This window comes from Xiphophorus hellerii, chromosome 8, assembly GCF_003331165.1.
Source record: "Xiphophorus hellerii strain 12219 chromosome 8, Xiphophorus_hellerii-4.1, whole genome shotgun sequence".
In the NCBI taxonomy this organism is placed as follows: domain Eukaryota; kingdom Metazoa; phylum Chordata; class Actinopteri; order Cyprinodontiformes; family Poeciliidae; genus Xiphophorus; species Xiphophorus hellerii.
The window spans coordinates 12,939,862-12,960,476 of record NC_045679.1 but is presented as its reverse complement, the minus strand read 5'-3'; the positions used below and the strand labels follow the sequence as shown (position 1 = coordinate 12,960,476).

The 20,615-nt window shown below is 36.8% G+C and overlaps 2 protein-coding genes across 5 annotated transcripts in view; one reads left to right on the top strand and one right to left on the bottom strand.

The window, feature by feature from the left end:
* Positions 1 to 12,384, bottom strand: part of exd3 (exonuclease 3'-5' domain containing 3) — a 47,669-nt gene extending 35,285 nt beyond the window's left edge. For all 4 annotated transcript variants that reach the window (XM_032570555.1, XM_032570557.1, XM_032570558.1 and 1 more), the window contains exons 1-16: positions 12,267 to 12,384; positions 10,948 to 11,007; positions 6,893 to 6,957; positions 5,744 to 5,905; positions 4,743 to 4,928; positions 4,578 to 4,631; positions 4,272 to 4,411; positions 3,800 to 3,906; positions 3,638 to 3,711; positions 3,446 to 3,484; positions 3,181 to 3,347; positions 2,797 to 2,950; positions 2,515 to 2,713; positions 2,320 to 2,429; positions 1,172 to 1,355; positions 825 to 994 (exon numbers count right to left, since the gene is read on the bottom strand). In XM_032570555.1, coding sequence (XP_032426446.1) covers positions 825 to 994; positions 1,172 to 1,355; positions 2,320 to 2,429; positions 2,515 to 2,713; positions 2,797 to 2,950; positions 3,181 to 3,347; positions 3,446 to 3,484; positions 3,638 to 3,711; positions 3,800 to 3,906; positions 4,272 to 4,411; positions 4,578 to 4,631; positions 4,743 to 4,928; positions 5,744 to 5,905; positions 6,893 to 6,957; positions 10,948 to 10,975 — 1,839 coding nt within the window. In that variant the 5' untranslated portion in view covers positions 10,976 to 11,007; positions 12,267 to 12,384. The remainder of the gene's footprint in view (positions 1 to 824; positions 995 to 1,171; positions 1,356 to 2,319; positions 2,430 to 2,514; positions 2,714 to 2,796; positions 2,951 to 3,180; positions 3,348 to 3,445; positions 3,485 to 3,637; positions 3,712 to 3,799; positions 3,907 to 4,271; positions 4,412 to 4,577; positions 4,632 to 4,742; positions 4,929 to 5,743; positions 5,906 to 6,892; positions 6,958 to 10,947; positions 11,008 to 12,266) is intronic.
* Positions 12,385 to 13,912: 1,528 nt separating this feature from the next.
* cdc37l1 (cell division cycle 37-like 1) lies at positions 13,913 to 20,615 on the top strand. Its single transcript, XM_032569303.1, has 7 exons — positions 13,913 to 14,297; positions 15,486 to 15,785; positions 15,891 to 15,984; positions 16,216 to 16,331; positions 16,670 to 16,792; positions 16,903 to 17,073; positions 19,752 to 20,615. Exons 1-7 carry the CDS (start codon positions 14,193 to 14,195, stop codon positions 19,866 to 19,868), a joined length of 1,026 nt encoding a protein of 341 aa, XP_032425194.1. The 5' UTR covers positions 13,913 to 14,192; the 3' UTR covers positions 19,869 to 20,615.

The following is a 20,615-nucleotide window of genomic DNA, read 5'->3' as shown; positions in this document are numbered from 1 at the left end:
ATGGCAGGAATAATGTCTGGAATGTCTGCCATTTCCAGTCTTTGCTGAGTTTATAAGCATACTTTGCTGTTGCTTAGGGCCCCCTGCTGGCCTGGGGGCTTCAGAAAAACCTGAATTCACCCAGAACTGGTTTACAAATCCAGTAGTTGTGGACATACTACAAAAAACCTTCAAAGTTTGAAATTCATGTCATAAGTGAAAGCTAAATTTATAATCTATGATGCTTGTGTCCGAGTTATCAAATATTTCATTAAAATTATTGCATGAAATTTTTCATGCAATAAAATATTATTAAAGGAAGATATTATCTGCGTGGAGATTATGTAATGTTGCTAAAAAAAATTCTTTTTTAACTCCTGTTCAACATTTGAGACTGTTTTATATCAATTAAATTTAAATTGAAGTTATATTTGTATATATTTATGCTATTTCATAACACAACATTGTACATTTTTCATGGTTTAAAAAAAAAATCATTAAGCTTCACATTCTGGCAATTCTTTTTGCAACCTGACATGACTTTGTCAACAGCATAGCTATAAAACACTTTAATTCGATATCCAAAAAAAATCTGACCATCTATGATAATGCAAGCAGGAGGAATGTTTACGCTTTTTACCTGTTTTAAGGTAACATCAATTAAAGTGGCATCATAAAATGTGGCACTATACATTTAGAAATAGAACTGTATTGATGAACTGCTCTTAGACATATTCGGTGACATGCTCTTGTGAAAATCATTCACGTTATAGACTAGAAAGAAACATATTTTCCCAAATATAAGCAATACGTAGTAGTTACAGAACTCCCAGCTGAGGCATTACCTCTTTCCTAGGATCCTGTGCTGCCTTCTTGCCCCTTTTCTCCTTCTGCTTGTCTTTGCTCATCTCTGATTGGCCTGAAGTGATACTGCGGAGGTCAGCAGGCAGCCCAAAGCTCGCTGGGTTGCTGGAGAGAGCCGAGTACACATCTAGCAAGCAGTAGGCATCTGCCACTAGAGAAGAGTTTGGAAAAAAAAAAGGAGAAAGAGTGAGGCAGGGCCAATGGGGGTGAATTATCAGTTTGCATTTTGTCAGGGGATAACAAAATAATCTCTGATGTTCTATGGAGAGGAGAGCAGCGACCATCTGGCTCTCTGTTATTGTCTGACTGTGCATGCATAATGCCATACCTGCATATCTAATTTGGCTGATGCGAAGTGGACGCTTCTCCCAGTTAGACATCTGCTCTGTCTTGTCCAGAGGCTTTCCCAGGACCTGCTGCACCAGCAAACTGAGACCTTTCTCTGAACTGTCCTCACAAACTAGGACCTCTCTAGGGGCATTTTGAACTCGATTCACCTTTCCACGTTGAATCTGAATGGGTAAAACACAAAACATACCAGTAGTGTCGGAAGATTGAATATTACCTACAGATGAAAAAGTTTTGTTTAATCTTTTTAGGTATTGGATCTAGAGAGCCAAAAAGAAATTTAACCTTCTTCAGTGTAGATGATGTTACTGAGCTAAGAAAAGTCTAAATGAACTACTAATTGTTTATTTGTTTTGAAATCAAAAGCTCTGAAGCCAATTTACCTTCTGTTTTAAAGGCTAAAATTTAAATCTCTGTCCAGTTCTACGTCAGCCCCAGAGACATGAAACATGAAACCTCCATAAAGTTCACGTCCTAAGCACCTCAACTGGTTCCTTTTTCATTGTTAGCTTGACTTTCTTGACTTTTTGGTGAAAAGAACAAGCTGGATTTAGAAATGACTGCAGCTTTTTGGAAATCTCAGTATTAAGGTAATAATATTACTTCCAAATATTGTGAAAATAACAAATATAAGGTGCTAAATACAGTTTGAAATTTCAGTTCTGTCATTGTTTTGTTGTCTAAAAATAGCGCATGTTCTCTTGTGCACCCAGTGTAAAGTTGCCTCTACTGCTAATAAAAATAAATGATGACAACTCAAGAAAGAAATGCGAGAAGAAAAAAAAGAAACAGTCAATTCTAGTTTTAAAAGAGAAATGAAAGGCACAATTTACAACAGGAGATGGGAAATAAACCATAAATCACTGATTGTTTTATCTCTAATAGTCACCGCAATAGATTTTTGGAAACCTAGAAATTATTTTGAAGTTAAGATGTAGAATCTGTTCAAAAGAAGAGTTTCTACTTTGAAAGTTTGATATAACTGGACATTAACAGCCTTAGAATTGCTAACACCATTAGATTACATCAGAAATGTTAAACCTGTAATAATAAAGGGATATTCTGTTTGGCCAACTGATTGATTTAGTTGAGTTTGTAGAAATTACGTGACTGATGGAATAAAGGCACCTCTTGGTGTACTCTAAGAAGATCGAGCATTCCCTCCATCTTCAGTGGCTCCTCCGATAACTCAGGCCAGGTGGCAGAGAGACACTTGAGATCCCCGGTCATACCATAACCTGTACAGAGATTAAGAGATGTTCTTTGTATTTAAACTCATTCCCTGTATAAAACTGATTACCATTTCATTTGGCTGTTACTTACCCAGTTTCAGAATATTTTGTTCAGAAAACAAGGCCCTGATGAAACCAACTAGATCAGGCTGGTGACAGAATCCTTTTGCGCAAAGGTCTAATAAGAAAACTTGGTCAAGAACAGCGAGTTGTATCAGAGCAACTTTCTGAGTAGCGACACAGCCGAACGTAGGCTGCCACTCCATGTCAACTCCTACTACACCACTCTCCTGGAAAAGGACACACAAAAAGAATGTGTCAATATACAAAAAAACATATAGATTTTTTTTTAAAAACAGGTAGCTCTCTGTACCTTTAGGACAATGCTTTGACATCTTTGCAGAGTTTCCAGCGTATCTACAAAGTGGACTTTGTTTTTGGTGAGAGGTGCCTGGTAGAACTTCTGGCAGTGAGACTGAGGTGGGATCCACTCCTCCTCTTGTGTGAGATCGTTCAAACATCTCTGTCTGAGCACAAAGAGAAAACGTGTGCAACTAAGATACAGCAAAGGAATATGAAAAATAGGGGGAGGGGGGCACAAACTATCTATAGAAAGTATGAAATAAAAGAACTGGAAGTTCTTTTAATTATTTCATAAAACTAAAAAATAATTATTGCAAGTGATCTACAATAAAACTAAGATAGGTCACTTAGTTTTATTGTAGGATGTGTCTTTGCATATTTTTGATTAACTCACTGTAGGTCAGGTGGCAGACTCTGCTGCATTTCCCATACCCCCTGAGAAAGTCGATTTTTAGGGATATTGTATCTCAGTGACCACTGTGAGGCTTTCTGAAGACTGCTGTGCTTCACCAACAGCTCCACCAAATGGACTTGAAGCTCGAGGTCATCTGCCACCACATACTGTACACATATGAAACAAACTTAAACATTGAACATCTTTAAAAACGTGGTGGTGCAAGAAAAAAGAATCTAATAAGCATAATCAGATTGAAACCTACTTGCATGTGATCTGTCCAATTCTCCTCTGTCATGGTTTTCTACCAAAAAAAAGCCCACAAAAGAAACCTAAGGTTTACTATTGTCATTATATTTTATAATCTGTGCAGAAATTGACAGTTAAGCTCAATGTTAAGAGTGACTTTAATGCCTTTAAAAGTCTGCAGGCTGCAAGACTCTGCTGCATCACTTACGTCCCCAAATGTCTTATACACAAGGTAACGCAGAGAGTCCAGTCTCCTCTTGTGAAGAGCATTTGGACAGAGGCCTATATTGACAAGAAGACGTAGGAGTGTGAGTATGTGGAAAAGGAACAAAACACATTAAAACAAAGTGACACGTGTTAAGTCACCCACTTTGGTCAATTTTGAATTTTTCCATGAGCCGTACAACATGTCTGGTGAGCATTTTGGGTTGAATCTGTGCCATGTAGTGTTTGGACAGAGACAGGCAAGGAAACTTCCTGTTGAAGGACAAATACATACAGTTATATAAACTTATATAGTGAAATTATAAGGATGATTTTCATTACAATTGTGCACAAAATGTTTTTGATATTCTGCTCGAAAAACACAATTTTACAGCTATGGAGTTTCCATTAAATAAGAAATTTAATTAAAATTAAACATGAATAATTTTGTTTATGTGACGTCATTTAAAGTCAGATCTTAAAACTTACATGAGATATATTAATATTTCAGCCATGCCACCAACACTCATCAACAGTTATCAGAGAAGATATCACCATCCTATGGAGGCGTTGGAGCAACACCAATAAATATGAAAAGCAGAGTTCATAGCCAGTTCCTACGAATTCACATAGCGTACTTTCTTATGTCTTCCACATTGAAGTCCGGGTGACACCAAGAGTCTAGTAACATAACAAGCTGATTTTCAAGCTGTCTGTGTCCTTTGACAAAGGACTCTGCCAAAGGCAGCTTGTCTTGTAAAATCAGAGGGATAAGCATCTGCAAAATAATAATGGATAGAAAATAGATAGAATTGAAGAAAGAATTACAAAAAAGATCATCTGAGAATTTAACTTTGAACTTGTTTAAAGCTTTTCTTTATAGTTTATTGTGCATGGGTAGACAGAAAATTAATTCTACATTAAGAAAAAAATCTTAGTCTTACCTCCTCTATATTTAGTTCAGTCTGCAATCCGAGCTTTATGCTGAGAGTTACCGCCTGTGGGAAGAAAACAGACAAAACTAAACAAGTGCCAAAATTTAGTTGCCTCTTTAAATTGTATGGACTAATGGAATTTTTATTATATCAAAAGTCAAATCACTCACTCACCTCTTTATAACAGTTCAAAGCTTGGAGCTTGTAAATTTGCATACATTGTATGGAAGGATCCAAAGTCTTAAGCTGGTAGATGTTGATTAGGGTGTCTACAAAGTTGGGCTGGGTGTCTGTCAGCAGACCAAGAGCCCGCCGCTGGAGCTCCACTGCTTTGTCCTCAGCCAAAGAGCTCAGGCTCACCTGGAAAGGTAAACACGAATGAAAGATGGAAAAAACTGATGCAATATACATTGACACAGAGGGATTTTTTGAGGTTGTAACACTATCTAAATTGTGGTTGCCCAAAGTGCAACCCACAGGCCATTCATGGCCCTTTGAATGTTATTGTGCAGACCCAGACTGTAATTATACAAATTATAATTTTATAAAACAGAATTATACAAATTTGGTTTTGCTACTTTATACCTTCTTTAATCCTGAAACAAAACAGAATGCAAAACACATGTATTTGTCTTTTAATAACCACTCCTTTTGTAGTAAATAGCATTTACTCATGCAGACTTGGGTGCAACCATTTCCTGAAGATGGCAAAATGATACATTGTTGGAAAAAACAGTGATCACTACCTTATTCTTATTGCTGAGAACAAAGAAAATAGAAAATAATTGAACCAAAAAAATTAGAAAATTGCACGCTTTTCTTATAATGTGATATCAGATAACTCTTGTACAAAAATCTGACTAGTCTGTTTCATTAGAATGTAACATGTCTAGTCTTTTGTTAAGCGGGTAAATAAGACAAAAAAAACAATAAAATTATATTTTGTTTTTTAATTTAAAATAAAAGAAATTTCTGCTTGACAATTTTGGAACATGTAGGAAAAGGTTTGAATGCAACTGGTCTACATTGTCACAGTAACAGTTAACAGACAGTGGAAATACAAACAGTATGTGAACAGCTCAAAATCAATACTTGCTGCTCACATATTAAATGTAAGTCACACTGGAGCTACAGTCTTATCTAGAGCCAAGGGGCTGAACACTTGGCTCCACTACCTGAGGACGTTCCTTCATCCACGTCTGGAATTCCATGAGAATGTGATAGCCCAGGGTGTGGCTCCGACCCTTCTGTTTCCCCGGACAGCTCTCCAGGATTGTTAGTAAGGCCTCCAGAGGCTCAGACAGCTTTGAAAATCCTTGGATAGCCGCCAAATGTAGCTGTGGGTGGAAAGAAGAGGACGGAAAGTTAAAACTATATGTTTTATGATAGGAACACCACAGCTTGTAGATTCAACAACTCACGTCTTTCAGATCACTCTTACTGTTTGCTACGGCTCTAAGACAAAATCAACTGACAGATGCACAGTTGATTAAAACATATTTTTATGCAATAGTCTTGGTTTTTCCTTGGTTGCTCTTTATTATTTCTGCATGCAAAAGTAGTTAAGACTGACTTATACACATTGGTGAGAACATTTTTGCATGTCAAAAGTTCATATATTTTTTAAGAATTGCTGAATTAGAGTATAAATAGAAAACCAAACTAGGGATTTAGAGCAAAGTGTAGATAGGATTTTGTTTGTTCTTTTGTTCGATCAATAAGAGCACAAACATATGGATAAATAGAAGGACGTCTAAAAAAAGTCTTTCAATAAAAATTATTTTCCTTGCTCGTTTTTTTTTTTTCCTTTGTCCACACCTCTTTCCAGATTTCAGACCTGGAAAATACCTAAGTGAAGTTCCGGACTTTTATCCTCTGTAGATTTTGTTTCTAATAAGAAAATGTTTTGCAACACAGATTCGTGAATTTTATTTCAGAATACGAGAAACACATATGCTCTTTGAGCCAAGCAGACACAGAGGTTTGGGACATATAAGGGATGCTGGCATAAGAATCCAAAGCTTGGCATTAGGAAATTCCAACAAGAGAAAACGATATCTGTGTGAGAATACCTTGAACTGTGTCTTAATTTACAAAACAGATGTCATCCACTCAATAACCTCCTCTCAAGTTCATTCAGAGCAACACAAATTCCTTCCTTCTGCTTTCCTCATTAAAACACACACACACACACACTTCAGTTAAAGATACTGGGATCTCTCAGTAGTTTGCTCCTTCCCGTGCTTCATGCAAACACACATGACCTATTAAACCCACATACATTCATTCATGCATGAAAGTGACAATGTGAAGGTGACTCTTACCATCTGCAGATTATTTTGGTTCCACAGCTCAAAGAACTGGTCACTGAGTACTAAAGGGTCAAGCCCTGAAGGGATAAAACACACAAAGGTGGGGGGTTTTCATTAAAGCTTTATTTCAACACTAATGTTTGTCTAATTTTTAAAAAAAGTGCAAATTTGCAAATAAAATCTGCAATAGTTGCACTTATTTGCAGCACCAAACACTTTACCTTGTAAATAAAGGTCAACAATTACGCAATAAGTTGATTCCTCATTTATTATTATAATACAGAGGTTAAAACGAGGCGTTGTGCTTTGACCAATTATTTTGAATCATTTTGAATAACATGTTTTTCCACTTTTTTTTTTTTTGGTCAGGGATAATAATTTTAGTTTGACATTTTTAAAGGTTGCAATGATCTGGCTGAGACAGATGTTTCTTAGGCTCATTGACAACGTGAAGTTATTCCTCCATCCATCTCAGACAGACAACATATAAAACAAACCCCAATATGTAATATTTAAGTACAGAAGAGAAGAAGAAGAATCTAGCACTAAAGTAAAAAACGTAATTATCTTTTCCATTGTTCATCACTAAATACAGTCACTGTTGATTATCTTGGGACTACTGAAGTTGTGTTAATTTCTCACAAATAAAATTAACTAATACAAGCTATAAATTGAAGAAATTAAATGCAACATTTGTTCAATTATCTGTAAACATAAGTGTTAATCAATGCACAATTTTAGCAGTTGCTCTATAATACCCCACATAACTGTTTGATTAAGGCTTGGCAAAGCTTGTAAACAAGGATTTGTTTGACCTTTACTTTTATTTCCAAGTCATGTAGATTTATGTTCTAATTTGTTGGCGGTTTTCTTCAAATATTTCCCTTCTTCCACCAAGCTGTTAATCAAACTTTATCGGTAATGCGATATGAAAAGAAAATGTTTCTTCATTGCTGCTAAAGAAGGCACAGCTAAGTACAAATGACGTCAGATATAATTTCTTGAACAAGCATAACAGAGCAGATATAACTGTGGATTAACAGCTGAGGCAGCTTGGGCAGCAGAGGAACCCAGCATTAGCTCTGCATTCCAGTTGAATCTGCTACTGCCGGCAGAAGACACTGTGCACATTTTAGGCTAAATTACTTCCAATGGAGGAGTTTGGGATCAGAATTAGAAGTGAGGATGCCTATATATTTCACTGATCCTTCCCAGAAGCTCCAGCTTCGTTCTTGGTTGTTCTGTGTGTTCTCGTTCTGTGTGGCCTCCAGCCTACCTTCTCCCCCCTTCCTTCCCAGGGCTAGTTTTCCTGTTCTTCTCTCCCTCCCTGCACCAGCCTTTCTTGATTTTGTCTCGGATTTCCCCAGGAAAACGGCTATGTGCTGGTCATGCTGTAAAAAATACTGCCTTCCTGAAACACAGCCTGGGAAAGCAAGCCCAAAGTCCTCTCTGTGTTGGCCTCTAATCCATCGTAGCCAGACAAACTCTGTGCTTAAGGAGAAATATAGTATAAAATAAAGAAACAAAAACACACTCCTGTTGAACATTTTGTAAGTAAATTATTTTTTTGTCCAATAACTAAATATTTTTTGACCAGCACAAATTAATCCTTTTGAATGGTTACAGTACCACTCCACTTTCCAAAGTCAAACTAGCAGAGCTCAGGGCTCTCAGTCAATATAAAGAATAAGTAAATTCACTCTGGATTTATTGCAGATATTTCTAGACAAGTTACATAATGTTCAGTCTACAAGGATGGATGGGATGGGCAGATGGACAAACAGGAGGACAAATGGACTGTACAAATATACAGATGGACAGACTGACAATTAGAAGATTGGATGGATGGATGGATGGATGGATGGATGGATGGATGGATGGATGGATGGATGGATGGATGGATGGATGGATGGATGGATGGATGGATGGATGGATGGATGGATGGATGGATGGATGGATGGATGGACATGGGGTGAAACGATTAATCAGATTAATCGTGATTAATCGATTGTTAAAATAATTGTCAAATAATTTAGTAATCGATTATTTATTAACTAGCGTATACAGACTCAAAGAAAAGGTCATTTGCAGAAACAACATATTCAGAGTAGCAATTAAGCCAAAACTGTACAAGAAATATGTACATTTTGCATTTAATGTATATAAATGGAAAACTAGGTATTTGTGTAAGAAACAGATTTTTAGAGTAGCATGACTCGTCACACCACATCACTTCACACAATGGAAAGCTGCAAAGCAAAGTAGTTATGCATCAAGTTCACAAAGATGGGCATCTTGAAACATCACAATCACGGTTCCATCAAATGTCGTTCAATTTAAAACGGCTGAATAGCTGCAAGGCTCCCTTTGCCCTGCTGTGTGCTTCCCTGCTGTTCTACACCCCACTCCAGCCCATTCATCCCTCTGACAAACATGCATAGACTATAATGTGCACAGGGACTCACACAAACACAAACAGCACAACCCACTTCAGCCCCACTGTTTGCATGAGAAGAGGAATGTTGAGCATGTAGCTTCTTTACGGTCTTGGCTGAAGTGCGAATGACAGAGCTGGAGGCACCCTCATTCATTACAACATAATAACCCTATCACCACATTGAATTACACCGACAACCATCAAGTGCATGAACTCATTCACCTCTGGGAAGATGAAGTCTTTTTTTTTGTTTAGTTCACTGTAATCAGACTCAGCATTAATTTATTCCAACTATTGTGAAACATCTGCAGAAATATCTACCAAGGTAAGATCAACAGGCAGCTCTGGCTGAATGTTGTCAACCAGCTGCCAAAGTTTTAGAAACACCAAGATCAAGTATCTAATTGAGGCATTTGATGTTACTACAGCCACTAGAAGGGCTTCAGTGTGACTTGGAAGTCTTGCAAATGGCTCAAATCCACTGGACGAATGCCACAACATTCTTCAACAAGTACTTCTCTTCTTTTGTGTATTGTCAAAGGTGCTAGAACGCAATCTAGCAAATGAATAGAATGGCAGCATTTGGAAATTAGCATGCCCATTAAAGTATTGTTGATATGTCAGTTGTCCACTTAAAGCTGACCTACTAGAAGCTCAAGTGGATTTAAATCTCTTATAAATCTACAATGACATGTCCATTTGAAAGAGGGTTGTCATTTGATTGAACTGTATCAATTAGGGCTAAGCTGGATTTGAATGGAACAGGTAAATTTTTCTCTACTGCATTGAGCAACCATTATTATTTTTTATAGATCAGGATTATCGCATGTTAGCATTACTAACACTGCTGAGTCATTCCAATGTTATACAGTATATTTCTTGTAAGAGGGGGGGATACACAAGTCACTGTTGAGAAAAGATAAACTGACATTAAAACTAAAAATGTTTAAACTCCCCCATTCTCTCTGAAATAAATAGTACTCTATAGCCCACATATCAAACACAAAATTAATTTATCTAAAACTTAAATGTACGGTACATAAAAATACTAATTTCCCTTGATTTGGATTTAGGAAACTTGCGGAGTTTATTTAGTATCTGGCGGTTCCTGTGGGTGTCAATTTGAATGAAATTATGTTTAATAATAAAGGTACAGAAGAAACGCACAATTGACTTGGCATAAAATGCTACAATATTACCTTAGAGAATGCACATATGTACTTTTCACAGTCCACTGTTGCCCTGTTACCAGAAGCGACGTTCCTGCTCAAAAACTAGAATATGGGACTTGAACCTTTTATGTGTTATTACCAACCAATGCTGGTTTTATTTAGTGTGGATTGTTTTAGGCAGTAGCTTTTCCTTTGTGGAACTTAAAAAGGGATAGAGAAATAACTAGCATACTTTTTCAGTGAGAGATATTAGTGCCGCTCCTCCACAACTTATTGCAGTTTAAAATAAACTCAACTTTTCTTTTTTTTTTTTTTTTTTTTAAATCTTTGTTTACTGCAAGTATCACTTATGCTTTCAGTTATGTTTGTAGCCACTCTAAAAACTATTTCTATCCCAAATGTGTAAAACATGTCTGGACTTACAAAACTACCATGTGCAATGAAACTGGGTTACTAACCCTTTTCTTCTAGAGAAGTAAGGCTCATTTCTGTGTTCAGGTTGATGTTCTGCTGTCACCCTGTAGAACGGAAGCACAGAGATCAGATTGTGAGGTTTCCACTATAACTATTTCAAATTGTCACAGTATATACATATTACATCGAAATATGTTTACTGGTGAGTATATACGTAAGATTTAAAGTTACCAAGTTAAAGAGAGAAAATGTGGGTTAGTCAATACAGATATGTATCATCGCAATATTCAACAATAATATTAAAACTGCATGTTTTTCTAATATTGCACAGACTTAAATACATCAGTGATTTTGTAGGGCTAAATGCCTGGAAAGGACCCAGAACTGACCAGTATACTGGCGCTAAACAGCTGTCAGTCATTACACCAACAGACTTCAAGACTAATACACTTATATTAGTTATAAAACTATTAATAAATTTCAAACAGTAACAAAAACGTATTTTATTTAGTACAATACTTTTCCTTGGACAACACAATTTAAGGAAACTATGTTTGAATGTTTCTGTTCAAACCTAGTTTGAACATAAACAGTTTTCTCCCATTAATATTATCCTTAACTGTCACTTTTATATAATCTCTAGCTGCACGAAACAGTGAGTCTGAACCTGGAGTGTTTATCCAGCAATGCCAAAATATCTTGAGGGACTTGTCACATGTTCAGTATTTTTGTGTGTGCGCGTGTGTATGTGAGTGTGTATAAATCAAGCCTCAACAAAGGCATCAAAATGCGTGTTGCAATTTTAAGCAGCTACATGGAAAAAACAACAACTGTGGGAACAGAAGCCTGAGAAAGGGCAAGATGCCAGCTGGCTCTAAAGTTTGATTTCAGGCTGGGGATGTTTTAAAAGCCTTAAGTCTGGTTGTTTCTCTCTGTCTGACTGTCTGCAGGCTTTGGATGGCCTTTGGCAGCGCACCGTCTTTGCTGCACGGTAAGGGGAATTGTTGATGGGGAATAAAGACAAGTCTTTTTTTGCCTGCAACGCCACCTCGTGGTGAGGAAATCGTCCTACTATTTTCTGTAAGCAAGAATTAACTTGTCTGTCACAGGTACTGTATGTCAGACACTGTGATTCTTCGTATTGGTTTCTAGCTTCTCCGGAAACAAAGGCATACAGCTTTACAAAGTCCGTTGTTTTTCAATTCGTTAACACACCTGTGTCGTTATAAGCTAGCTCAAAAGCCCGATAGCTAGGTTGACATGTTTTCAGTTCAACATTCAGTTGTTTTAAAAGTGTCAACCGGCTCAAAATGGTTTCATTCCAACAGTTTAGAAATGTCATTATTAAGCTAAATAGACTCACCACTGGCTAGTTTGCTCAGTTAATTAGAAATCGTCACGCAGACTGGCAAAGTGTGAGCCGTTCTGTTTCTCTAGCTCACTCGCGTCTGTAAGGTTCCAGGTTATCCCTGAGTTTAGTTTCGCAGGCAGCTTTTTCTCTTACACAATTATTCACATTTTGGAGATTTTTCAAGTCCAACAGACCTTGAATGTTGTTAACTTTAAAAAAATTTTTTTAAAGAATAGTATGGTCCAAGCCCATGCATGTTTTAATACTTTAAAACGACAGTTTTACCGAAACATTTTCACACACATGCCTGTGAGTCTAAATAAGGGTAAAAAAATTTGCTACCCTAGGTTTACAGTGACTCTACCTCCCACTTCTGGTGGAACATTGTAAATGCAGGCAAACGAAAATCAATTCTGGGTAATATTGTATATTCATCCTTAACAAGCCAAAAATAAACTTGTTCTCTGAGAAAAATAATTACAATACAAATGAATATGTAAAATCTAATTGTTTTTAGTTATTTTTTAAATAGAAAATCAGTAGATTTGGATAGTAGATTCTGGACAAAGTGGTCCAGTTTGTGTCCCTTATTCTTATTTCTGATTCACTTAATCTTTCTATTGATGGTCATTATTCTTCAATTTCAACATTACTTTACAACTTTGCTTTACCCGCTATCCTGGGTTTGTATGTGGTAGCAGTTTACAACTAATGTTTTAGTTAAAGCTGACACGTCTGGACCACTAGATGAATATGTTTCTTTTGTTCCCAGGCATATTTATGGTAAATTATTTGTTTTCCTTTATACTCACCATTGTTTGTCCCTTGTAAATTCTGCAGCATGGGCAGATGCATGGGAGGGGCCAGCCAAGTATCTCCTGCTTAAATGGCTGGATGATGTCACTGATTGCATAGCTGTATTAGGGTATTCTTTTGTGTAATACATTGTTTGTTTTTTCTTTAAAGTAACTTTTTGAGTTGTCCTGTATTACATGGTTTATTTTGCAGACTTTTAAATTATGTAGATGAGTTTGTAAATTAAATTAATAATCTTATTCTTGTTTCTCTGTTAGAGTTTGCTGTTCGGTTTGACCTGTTTCATTGTGGTTTAGTCCAGTTAAGTGCACGTGTGTTGCCAATACAATATAAGAACAGTGAAATGTCAGAAGCTCAGAATGGATGTCAGAGCCAAAATTGGAATAAATTCATCAGGAGAATCTGGAACTGGCGGCTGATGCTGTTTTTCTTTCTTTTCTTTTTTTTAATGGGGTATGGGGGGTTGTTTTTCACCTTTTTTACCCTTTAACCACACTACTACACATTGAGACTAGACATTTTATTAAGTTAAAATCTAAACTTAGAACTAAAATAAAAAACTAAAACAAACCTATTTTGGTCTAAAAGTTTTTGAAAGGTTTCAACATTTTGCAACGTCATGATTAACAGTACCAAGTACAAAGTGTGAATACTAACCTGAAACAATGCAGGTTTTTTTCATAGTTTTGCTAATTGCACATAATGAAAGAAAGAACGAACCACTAAATTCCACGAAGCAACATTTTAAATTGCCCTTGACCTAAGGAAAAGTTTGCTAGAAATAAATAGAATCCTGGAGAAACCTCTGACTATGTCACGTGGTACACAGTCACGTGGGACATAGTCACTACGTACCCAATACGTCATGTCCCAAAACAGCTGCAGCCTGCTTTAGTTAGAGCAACGGTTGTTGTTATTGTTTGTAGCGCCGACATACTGCTATCCCGAATCATATTTCCACTTTTCCTCCCTTGGCTTTTCAGGTCGCTATTTATATCTCATATAGCCGTGGCTGACAGCTGAGCATAAAGAGGCAAAACTGTGTGAGATTCCTCAAACATAGCTAGCATAGGCTAGCACTTTCCAACGGGCACGGTACTCTTGAGAGTTGCTTTTGCGGTTATGGCGTGGATGGGACACGGAGCTCCGTTTCATACAAACGATAAGCAGAATGGCGACCCAAATTCGCCAGCGAGGACTTTAACTGGTGTCCATCCCAGCCACCAGGTAATGAACTTTTAATGCTAATTATTAGCTGATGTGTTAGCATTCAACTTAATTTCCCACAAGCTAACATTCTTTCAGAGTAATTAGTAATTAAACACTAATTTTACATGAAGAAGTAGGTTTTTGGGTAAGGCCTGTTTTTGTGACGTTTAGTGGTCTGAATTATTTCAGAAAGAGTTTACAGCACTTAACATAGCTTATTTGCTGTGCTATAGGAGTAGCTAAACTAAATCAAAGACAGCGTTGTCTAAAAAAACGTGTGCTGTACTTCACTTTGATATTTCTCTAAAAGTTCACATGACAATAGAAAACGTGACAAGCGGACTAAATACATGATTAGTGAAATCAAATTTCACAAACTTCTCCAGCTCTGATCCATCCACATCCCAAATCATGAGCACACCTCTGTGGTATGACAGCTGCAGTCTCTAATAATAAAAAAAGCTCTGTTATGTTTGGTGGCATAAAAATGATTAAAACAATCCAAAGGCTTACTTCAGTGCTAAATATTAGTGACACAACAGAGGTCTTATTTATTTTTTGCTCTTTTATTCTATATTTGTATCCATCTCACTTTTCTCTGTTCTGCATATAGAGGGCCCGTTATTAGAGATGCACGAACAAATCGCTCAAAGGTTGGAATTAGATCTGGATCAGCGATCGGCTAGTTAAACTCTGATTTTTCTCCCCAGCTATTTGTTAAAGGCATCAAAGCTAAAAAAAAAAAAAAAAAACCACCACCAATTTGGGTTTTCTAACACATTAACTAAGAGTTTATATGTTGATGAACTTATTTAATGTCAGTTAAAGTTTGGGAAGTTATACTTTGATACGTAAATGGAGATAACTGTATAATAATCTTTATTTTGGATTGATAATTACTACCACTCATAGAACCTGAACTGAACCACTTTTTTTATTCTGTTATTTGTGATAGTCGTCACGAAAAAACACAGAACTATAATAAAATTCAGCCAGAAAAATCCTGACCATTGCAAAGAAAGGTGTAGCTTTCTTTATTTAGCTTTTTAACTTTCAGTGAAATAAAGCAATATAGAATATTAGAAGTTAGGGCTTAATATGCACCTTTTCTCTATGAACTTTATGAAAGATAAGTTGCTGCATCTGCTTAGGAACTCTCTTGAAGTAGAATAAAATGTAAGTTCTCCCATGTTGACATTTCTCTAGTCACCGTCGTCCCACCTTTGTGATTGCCCCATGGCGTCACTCTGCCAGAGCCAGCAGCGCTGTGTGAAAGCCTCCATCGTTTCCAGCTGGCGGCTGGCTGAAGCGCAGGATCAGATGTGCTCTTTGGGGGTCCACAGCTCTGAGTCCATGGAACAGGAGCGAGCGCGGACCCTCGTCTGCCCGACTGAACTCACAAACACAGAGGAGGAGTGGCGTCGCAAGGAGAGCATGCTGGCAGGCCCAGAGCCCAGTCGCAGTCCCGTCCTCGGTGCCACTGGAAGTTGGGACGTTTTTGATAAGGTGTATCATAAAGAAAAAAAATGTCATATTGCTGGAAAAATAATTAATTTCTCCTGTCTGCTTTTTTAATGTGTTGGTATAATCATTGTTTTTTATTGCTTTTAGAGTATTATTAATTTGCATCATCAACCTGTGGAAATGGATCAGGACACCTGCAAAACATTTCTCCAGAAATATGAACAAGAGCTCAGGCATTTTGGTAAGTGAGGCACTCACTACTAAACTTTTAGTTTTGAAGTAAAGGATACATCCCTTTCTTTTTACTTGTTCTTTTTACTTGTTCAGGCTAATCAAAGTTCCAGATAAAGCCAGTTTTTTCTAAATTTGCTATTTTCCTTTTCTGCATATTAAAAATGTCTAGACTATCTAATTTTCCAAATTTGTGTTTTCTGTCTTCAAGTTTTGATAAAACATGACTTTCCTGTCTCAGGTATGTTACGGAGATGGGACGACAGCCAGCGATTCCTTTCACACATGCCGCAGCTCATCTGTGAGGAAACAGCAAATTTCTTAGTCCTGTGGTGCATTCGACTACAGCAAGAAGGGGTAATATGATGAAGGTGTTATTTTGACATCACAGAAAAAAACCTCAGAAAACTTCAAAAGTCCTCCAGAACTCATTTAGGCTGATGTTCATGATTCAACAGTTATAAAGAGACTAAGCAAAAAGATGCTAAGGGGATCCTTTGCTTTACACAACAGGGTCTTCAGGTCCTCTCTTATAACCATTTGAAACTTCCCTGAGATTTTCATCATTGTCGTCTCCAAGCAAGAGGCAGTGCATACTGAAATAAAAACATTTTTTGACGTTGTTTACAGTTCAGGAGGTCAAACGTGAATTAAACATAGCCCTCTTAATGCTAATTCTGTGTTTGGCCTTGCAGAAAGAAGCACTGATGGAGCAGGTGGCGCACCAAGCCGTGGTTATGCAGTTTATCTTAGAAATGGCCTCAAATTCTCAACAAGACCCTCGTGGCTGCTTCAGGCAATTCTTCCACAAAGCGAAAGTAAGCCACAGACAGTTTATATATTGTATAATGTATCTATATCTGCTATCTTTATACTGCAACTATGACCCGAGGCTTTATAAACAAATATTTTACATGTTGCTTTGCAGGAGGGACAGGACATCTACCTTGAAGTCTTCCGAGCAGAACTTGACGCCTTCAAACAAAGAGTTGAAGAATATGCAGCGAAATGTAGAAATGACGCTTTGAACGTTGATCATCAGGGCTTCGACACAAACTGTAGACCTAACACCAAAGTAACAACAGACTTTATATCACAGGTGAGCATTGCTGCGTTCTCAGGCGTCACTAAATCTTGTGACTTCTTGTGGTTACCCTGGTCAACTGATAGATGGCACTAAAAAGCAGTTGTTTTAAAGTCGGTACAAGTCTTGCCAAAAATTGCCAATTTAAAAAATATATTTTTAGAATATTTGTTATAACATTGCCAAAAAATGCTCAGCATATGTTCAGTATAGTGCATTTGGCTGCAGATCTTTGCAGAAATTCAGTCTGTCTTTTTAACAACTTCTTTCTGAAAAAACTTTTCATAGTAAAGTTTCTCCTATCTGTCTAAGCCTCAATAAATCAGACATTTTTGTATTATGAGGTCATTTAAAATTAGACTTACAACTATAAATGGAAGGAATATGTTTTGAGCAACAAATACTGCACATATAAGCAAAATAAAAATATATTAATGCACATTTTAGACAAACCTGAAAGATAAAATAACAGTACCGGTACCTTCATCCTAGGCAATATGTAATACTTCATGTTTCATATTTTATATTACTCATGATAAAAAGGGGAAATACGTTCTGTTAAGTTGTAGTGTATTGACTAATATTTTTTTATGAATGCTGTTTTTACTCCTGCAGGTGTTGGGCAATGTACACACAACACATTGTCATGGGGAAAAAGAAAGTACACCCTCTTTCATGTCTAGAGTTTTGTGTTTCGGCTCTTCTAAGGATGATCTGGTCTTTACTGGGTTTAAAATGACTGAAATCAAACCTTAGTGGAGTCACAGTGTCATTATTTACTGAACAAAGAAGAATGCAGTGCATCTCAGCTTTGGTTTCATCTTTGCAAAGGAGACTTTCCTAGAAACCTTCTGCTTTTTTGAGCTGAAAGTTTGTCTAAAATTATTATTTTTAGACATAAAAAAAGATAATGCTCTTGCCATCTTTTCCAACCAAACAGCATTCAGCATTTTTCATATTTTGGTCACTTTAGCATGCGAACTCAGATCTGTGATATAGTTGTGGGTACGATGTTTAATTTCTCGGATAATAGGTAATCTGATCTGGAATTGAATATGCTGGGATTCCAACTGTGTTTAGTTTTTCTACACAACCTTAGTTTTGCATATTCCTGTGTTTGATATGAAAAAAGTACACATCGGAGTCTGTTTTTTTCTGTGTATTTGTTTTTCTGTGTAATTTTAATAATTTTTTAGCTTGAATGAAAAAAATGTAAGTGAAGGAAGGCTTTTTTTTTCTCCTTTGTGCTACAAATGAAGGTGTATTTAAAAATGTATACTTTACATATTATTATATATTCCTGTAGTCTTTATTATCACTTAAATATCTCAGTGGACGTATTTCACCTACTTTGTTTTTTAAATGATTTATCTTGACAATAAACACATCTGTTTATTGTTATCATGGGTTTATTGAACAAGTCCTTTTCAGTTGGAATTCACTCCTTAGCCAGTTTTTACACTTTAAAAAGCAAATTATAGGTTTTCAAAATATAGAAACATAAACTCTTGTAATCCAGTGATGGATTAAATGCTCTCCTGTCACTTTGTTAGCAAAGTCCTGTCTTCTTCGATTAGCTTCTCATGGGCTCTGTGCTTCTGGAGTCCAGTCAGATAATCCTGTCCTTCACAGCCGATGGGGTTCGTCTCTATTAAACAGGCGGTTGATTTTAGTTGTCTTAAACTTATTTATGATTCAGCAATTCAATGGCTTTGGTGCTGTGGATCATTTGCTATTGAGGCAAACAGCTTTAATAATCTTCTAATAAGTGTCAGGTGTCACATCAAACAATTGGTAAAAAAAACCCCATTAATCTGAAAGTCTTTTTACTTGCCCCTCCGTTTTAGGTTAAAAGTAGACTAGTCTGCTACTTTAAAGTCTGTGGTTGATTATGGAAATGTATTTTATATAATACTTCATATAGCTTAAATGCTCTTGGTAGACAGAGCTTTGAGATTCATGACAATCTTTAAAATTTTGACTTCTCCCTGTGTAGTTATGGAAGGTTATGGGATTCACAAAATCTAGTTCTTTGACGCTGCCAAGGCTTCATGTTGATTGGTGGGAGTCATTCAAATATTCTTCCCCATTTGTTTACTTAATAAAAAACCTACTTTGCGAGAACACCGCAATATAGATGGAGTTCTCCAAACTCTATCACTTTGAAGAAAAGCAGTTGTGTAATAACTCACAGTTATTGAGGAGCTGCTCTCAGTTTTTGTTGAAAATATTAAATAATGTGTAAATAAAAAAACTTACTTTGTGGTGGAATTTTTAACATTTAGACAGTTTCCTTTGGTACATCTCCAGAGAACCAATAATAAGCTAGTTCTCCACATTCTATTCAGCAAACCTTTTCATTGTTGTTTTGAAAAGGTTTTTGTAAGCGAGGTAGAGAAAGGGGGCCACATCCCCCGCTGCCGGCCCCACAGCTTAATTAGCAGCCAAACATAAACTCCGTAATAGAAAATCCTGTTTCTCAAGATGGTTGAGCTTATTGAAGTTGAAGCTGGTCCTGCTTTTGGATTTCAATGTTTTTATTTCTTTATCGTGTCTCACATAGCACTATTTTTAGCCGTTTCTGGTTGTGTAAAATATACTTCAGAGCTATATTTGTTGGTTTCAGCCTATGCAATACTTACAGAATTTATTGTTTCAGCAATTTATTTCTTTTGCTTGCCTTTGACTTCTAGGAGGATCCTGAATTCAAGAGGAAGCACTGTTTAGAGGCTGGACTGTGGACAAATACAGGAAAATGGACAAAGGACGACACTACAGAAACAGAAGACATCCGGATGATGGAGATATAAAGACTGTTGCCTCGACTCCTGCTTTCCTCCCATCTCACTCGTCGGTCCACATAGGAACAATCTTGAGTCTGTAAGCCTTCATCCAGCACAGCAGGCTGAAACGGCATTACAGAGCAGGAATAAATGGAGACATGATCATCCTTTGTGTTGCCTCTTTCAGCAGAACCAAGAGGAAGTTATGTTTTGCTCATGGTAAACATTTTAACATTTCATTTGCATTTGGCTACTGCTGCAGAGTGTCCTGCTAGCCAATAAATGCTTATGCTACGCCGTAGTGTAACCTCCTCTTTTTTCTTAAGATGAAACTGATGTTTTGCTGTTCTTAAAACACAGAGAATTCAAAAAGTACAGAGAACAATTAATGTGAAAATCTAAGAGAACAATATCTGAAAAATCAGGAGCTTTGTGATTTGCTAAGCTGAATCAGAAATGTGATTGGCTGTTGACAATGTGAAGGGGGAAAATGCTTTGAATTAAGTTTATTATCAGCCTGTTTGTAGACAAATCTGTATGTGTAAGAGTTTCCCAGCTACATGTACCTTATTGGTATACACACCATTATGTTATGTATTACAAAATCATGTGCAGTACAGGCCTTACTTCTCCAACTTACTCCTCTGAACAATCTGGATTTTTTTTTTTTTTTGCCCTAACCTCACCTACAAGGAGCAGTTAAAGTGAACATGTTAAATGAAGCAGTTGTTTGTTGTAATGAGCAGAGAAAAAATAAATAATGTGGTTACAGTT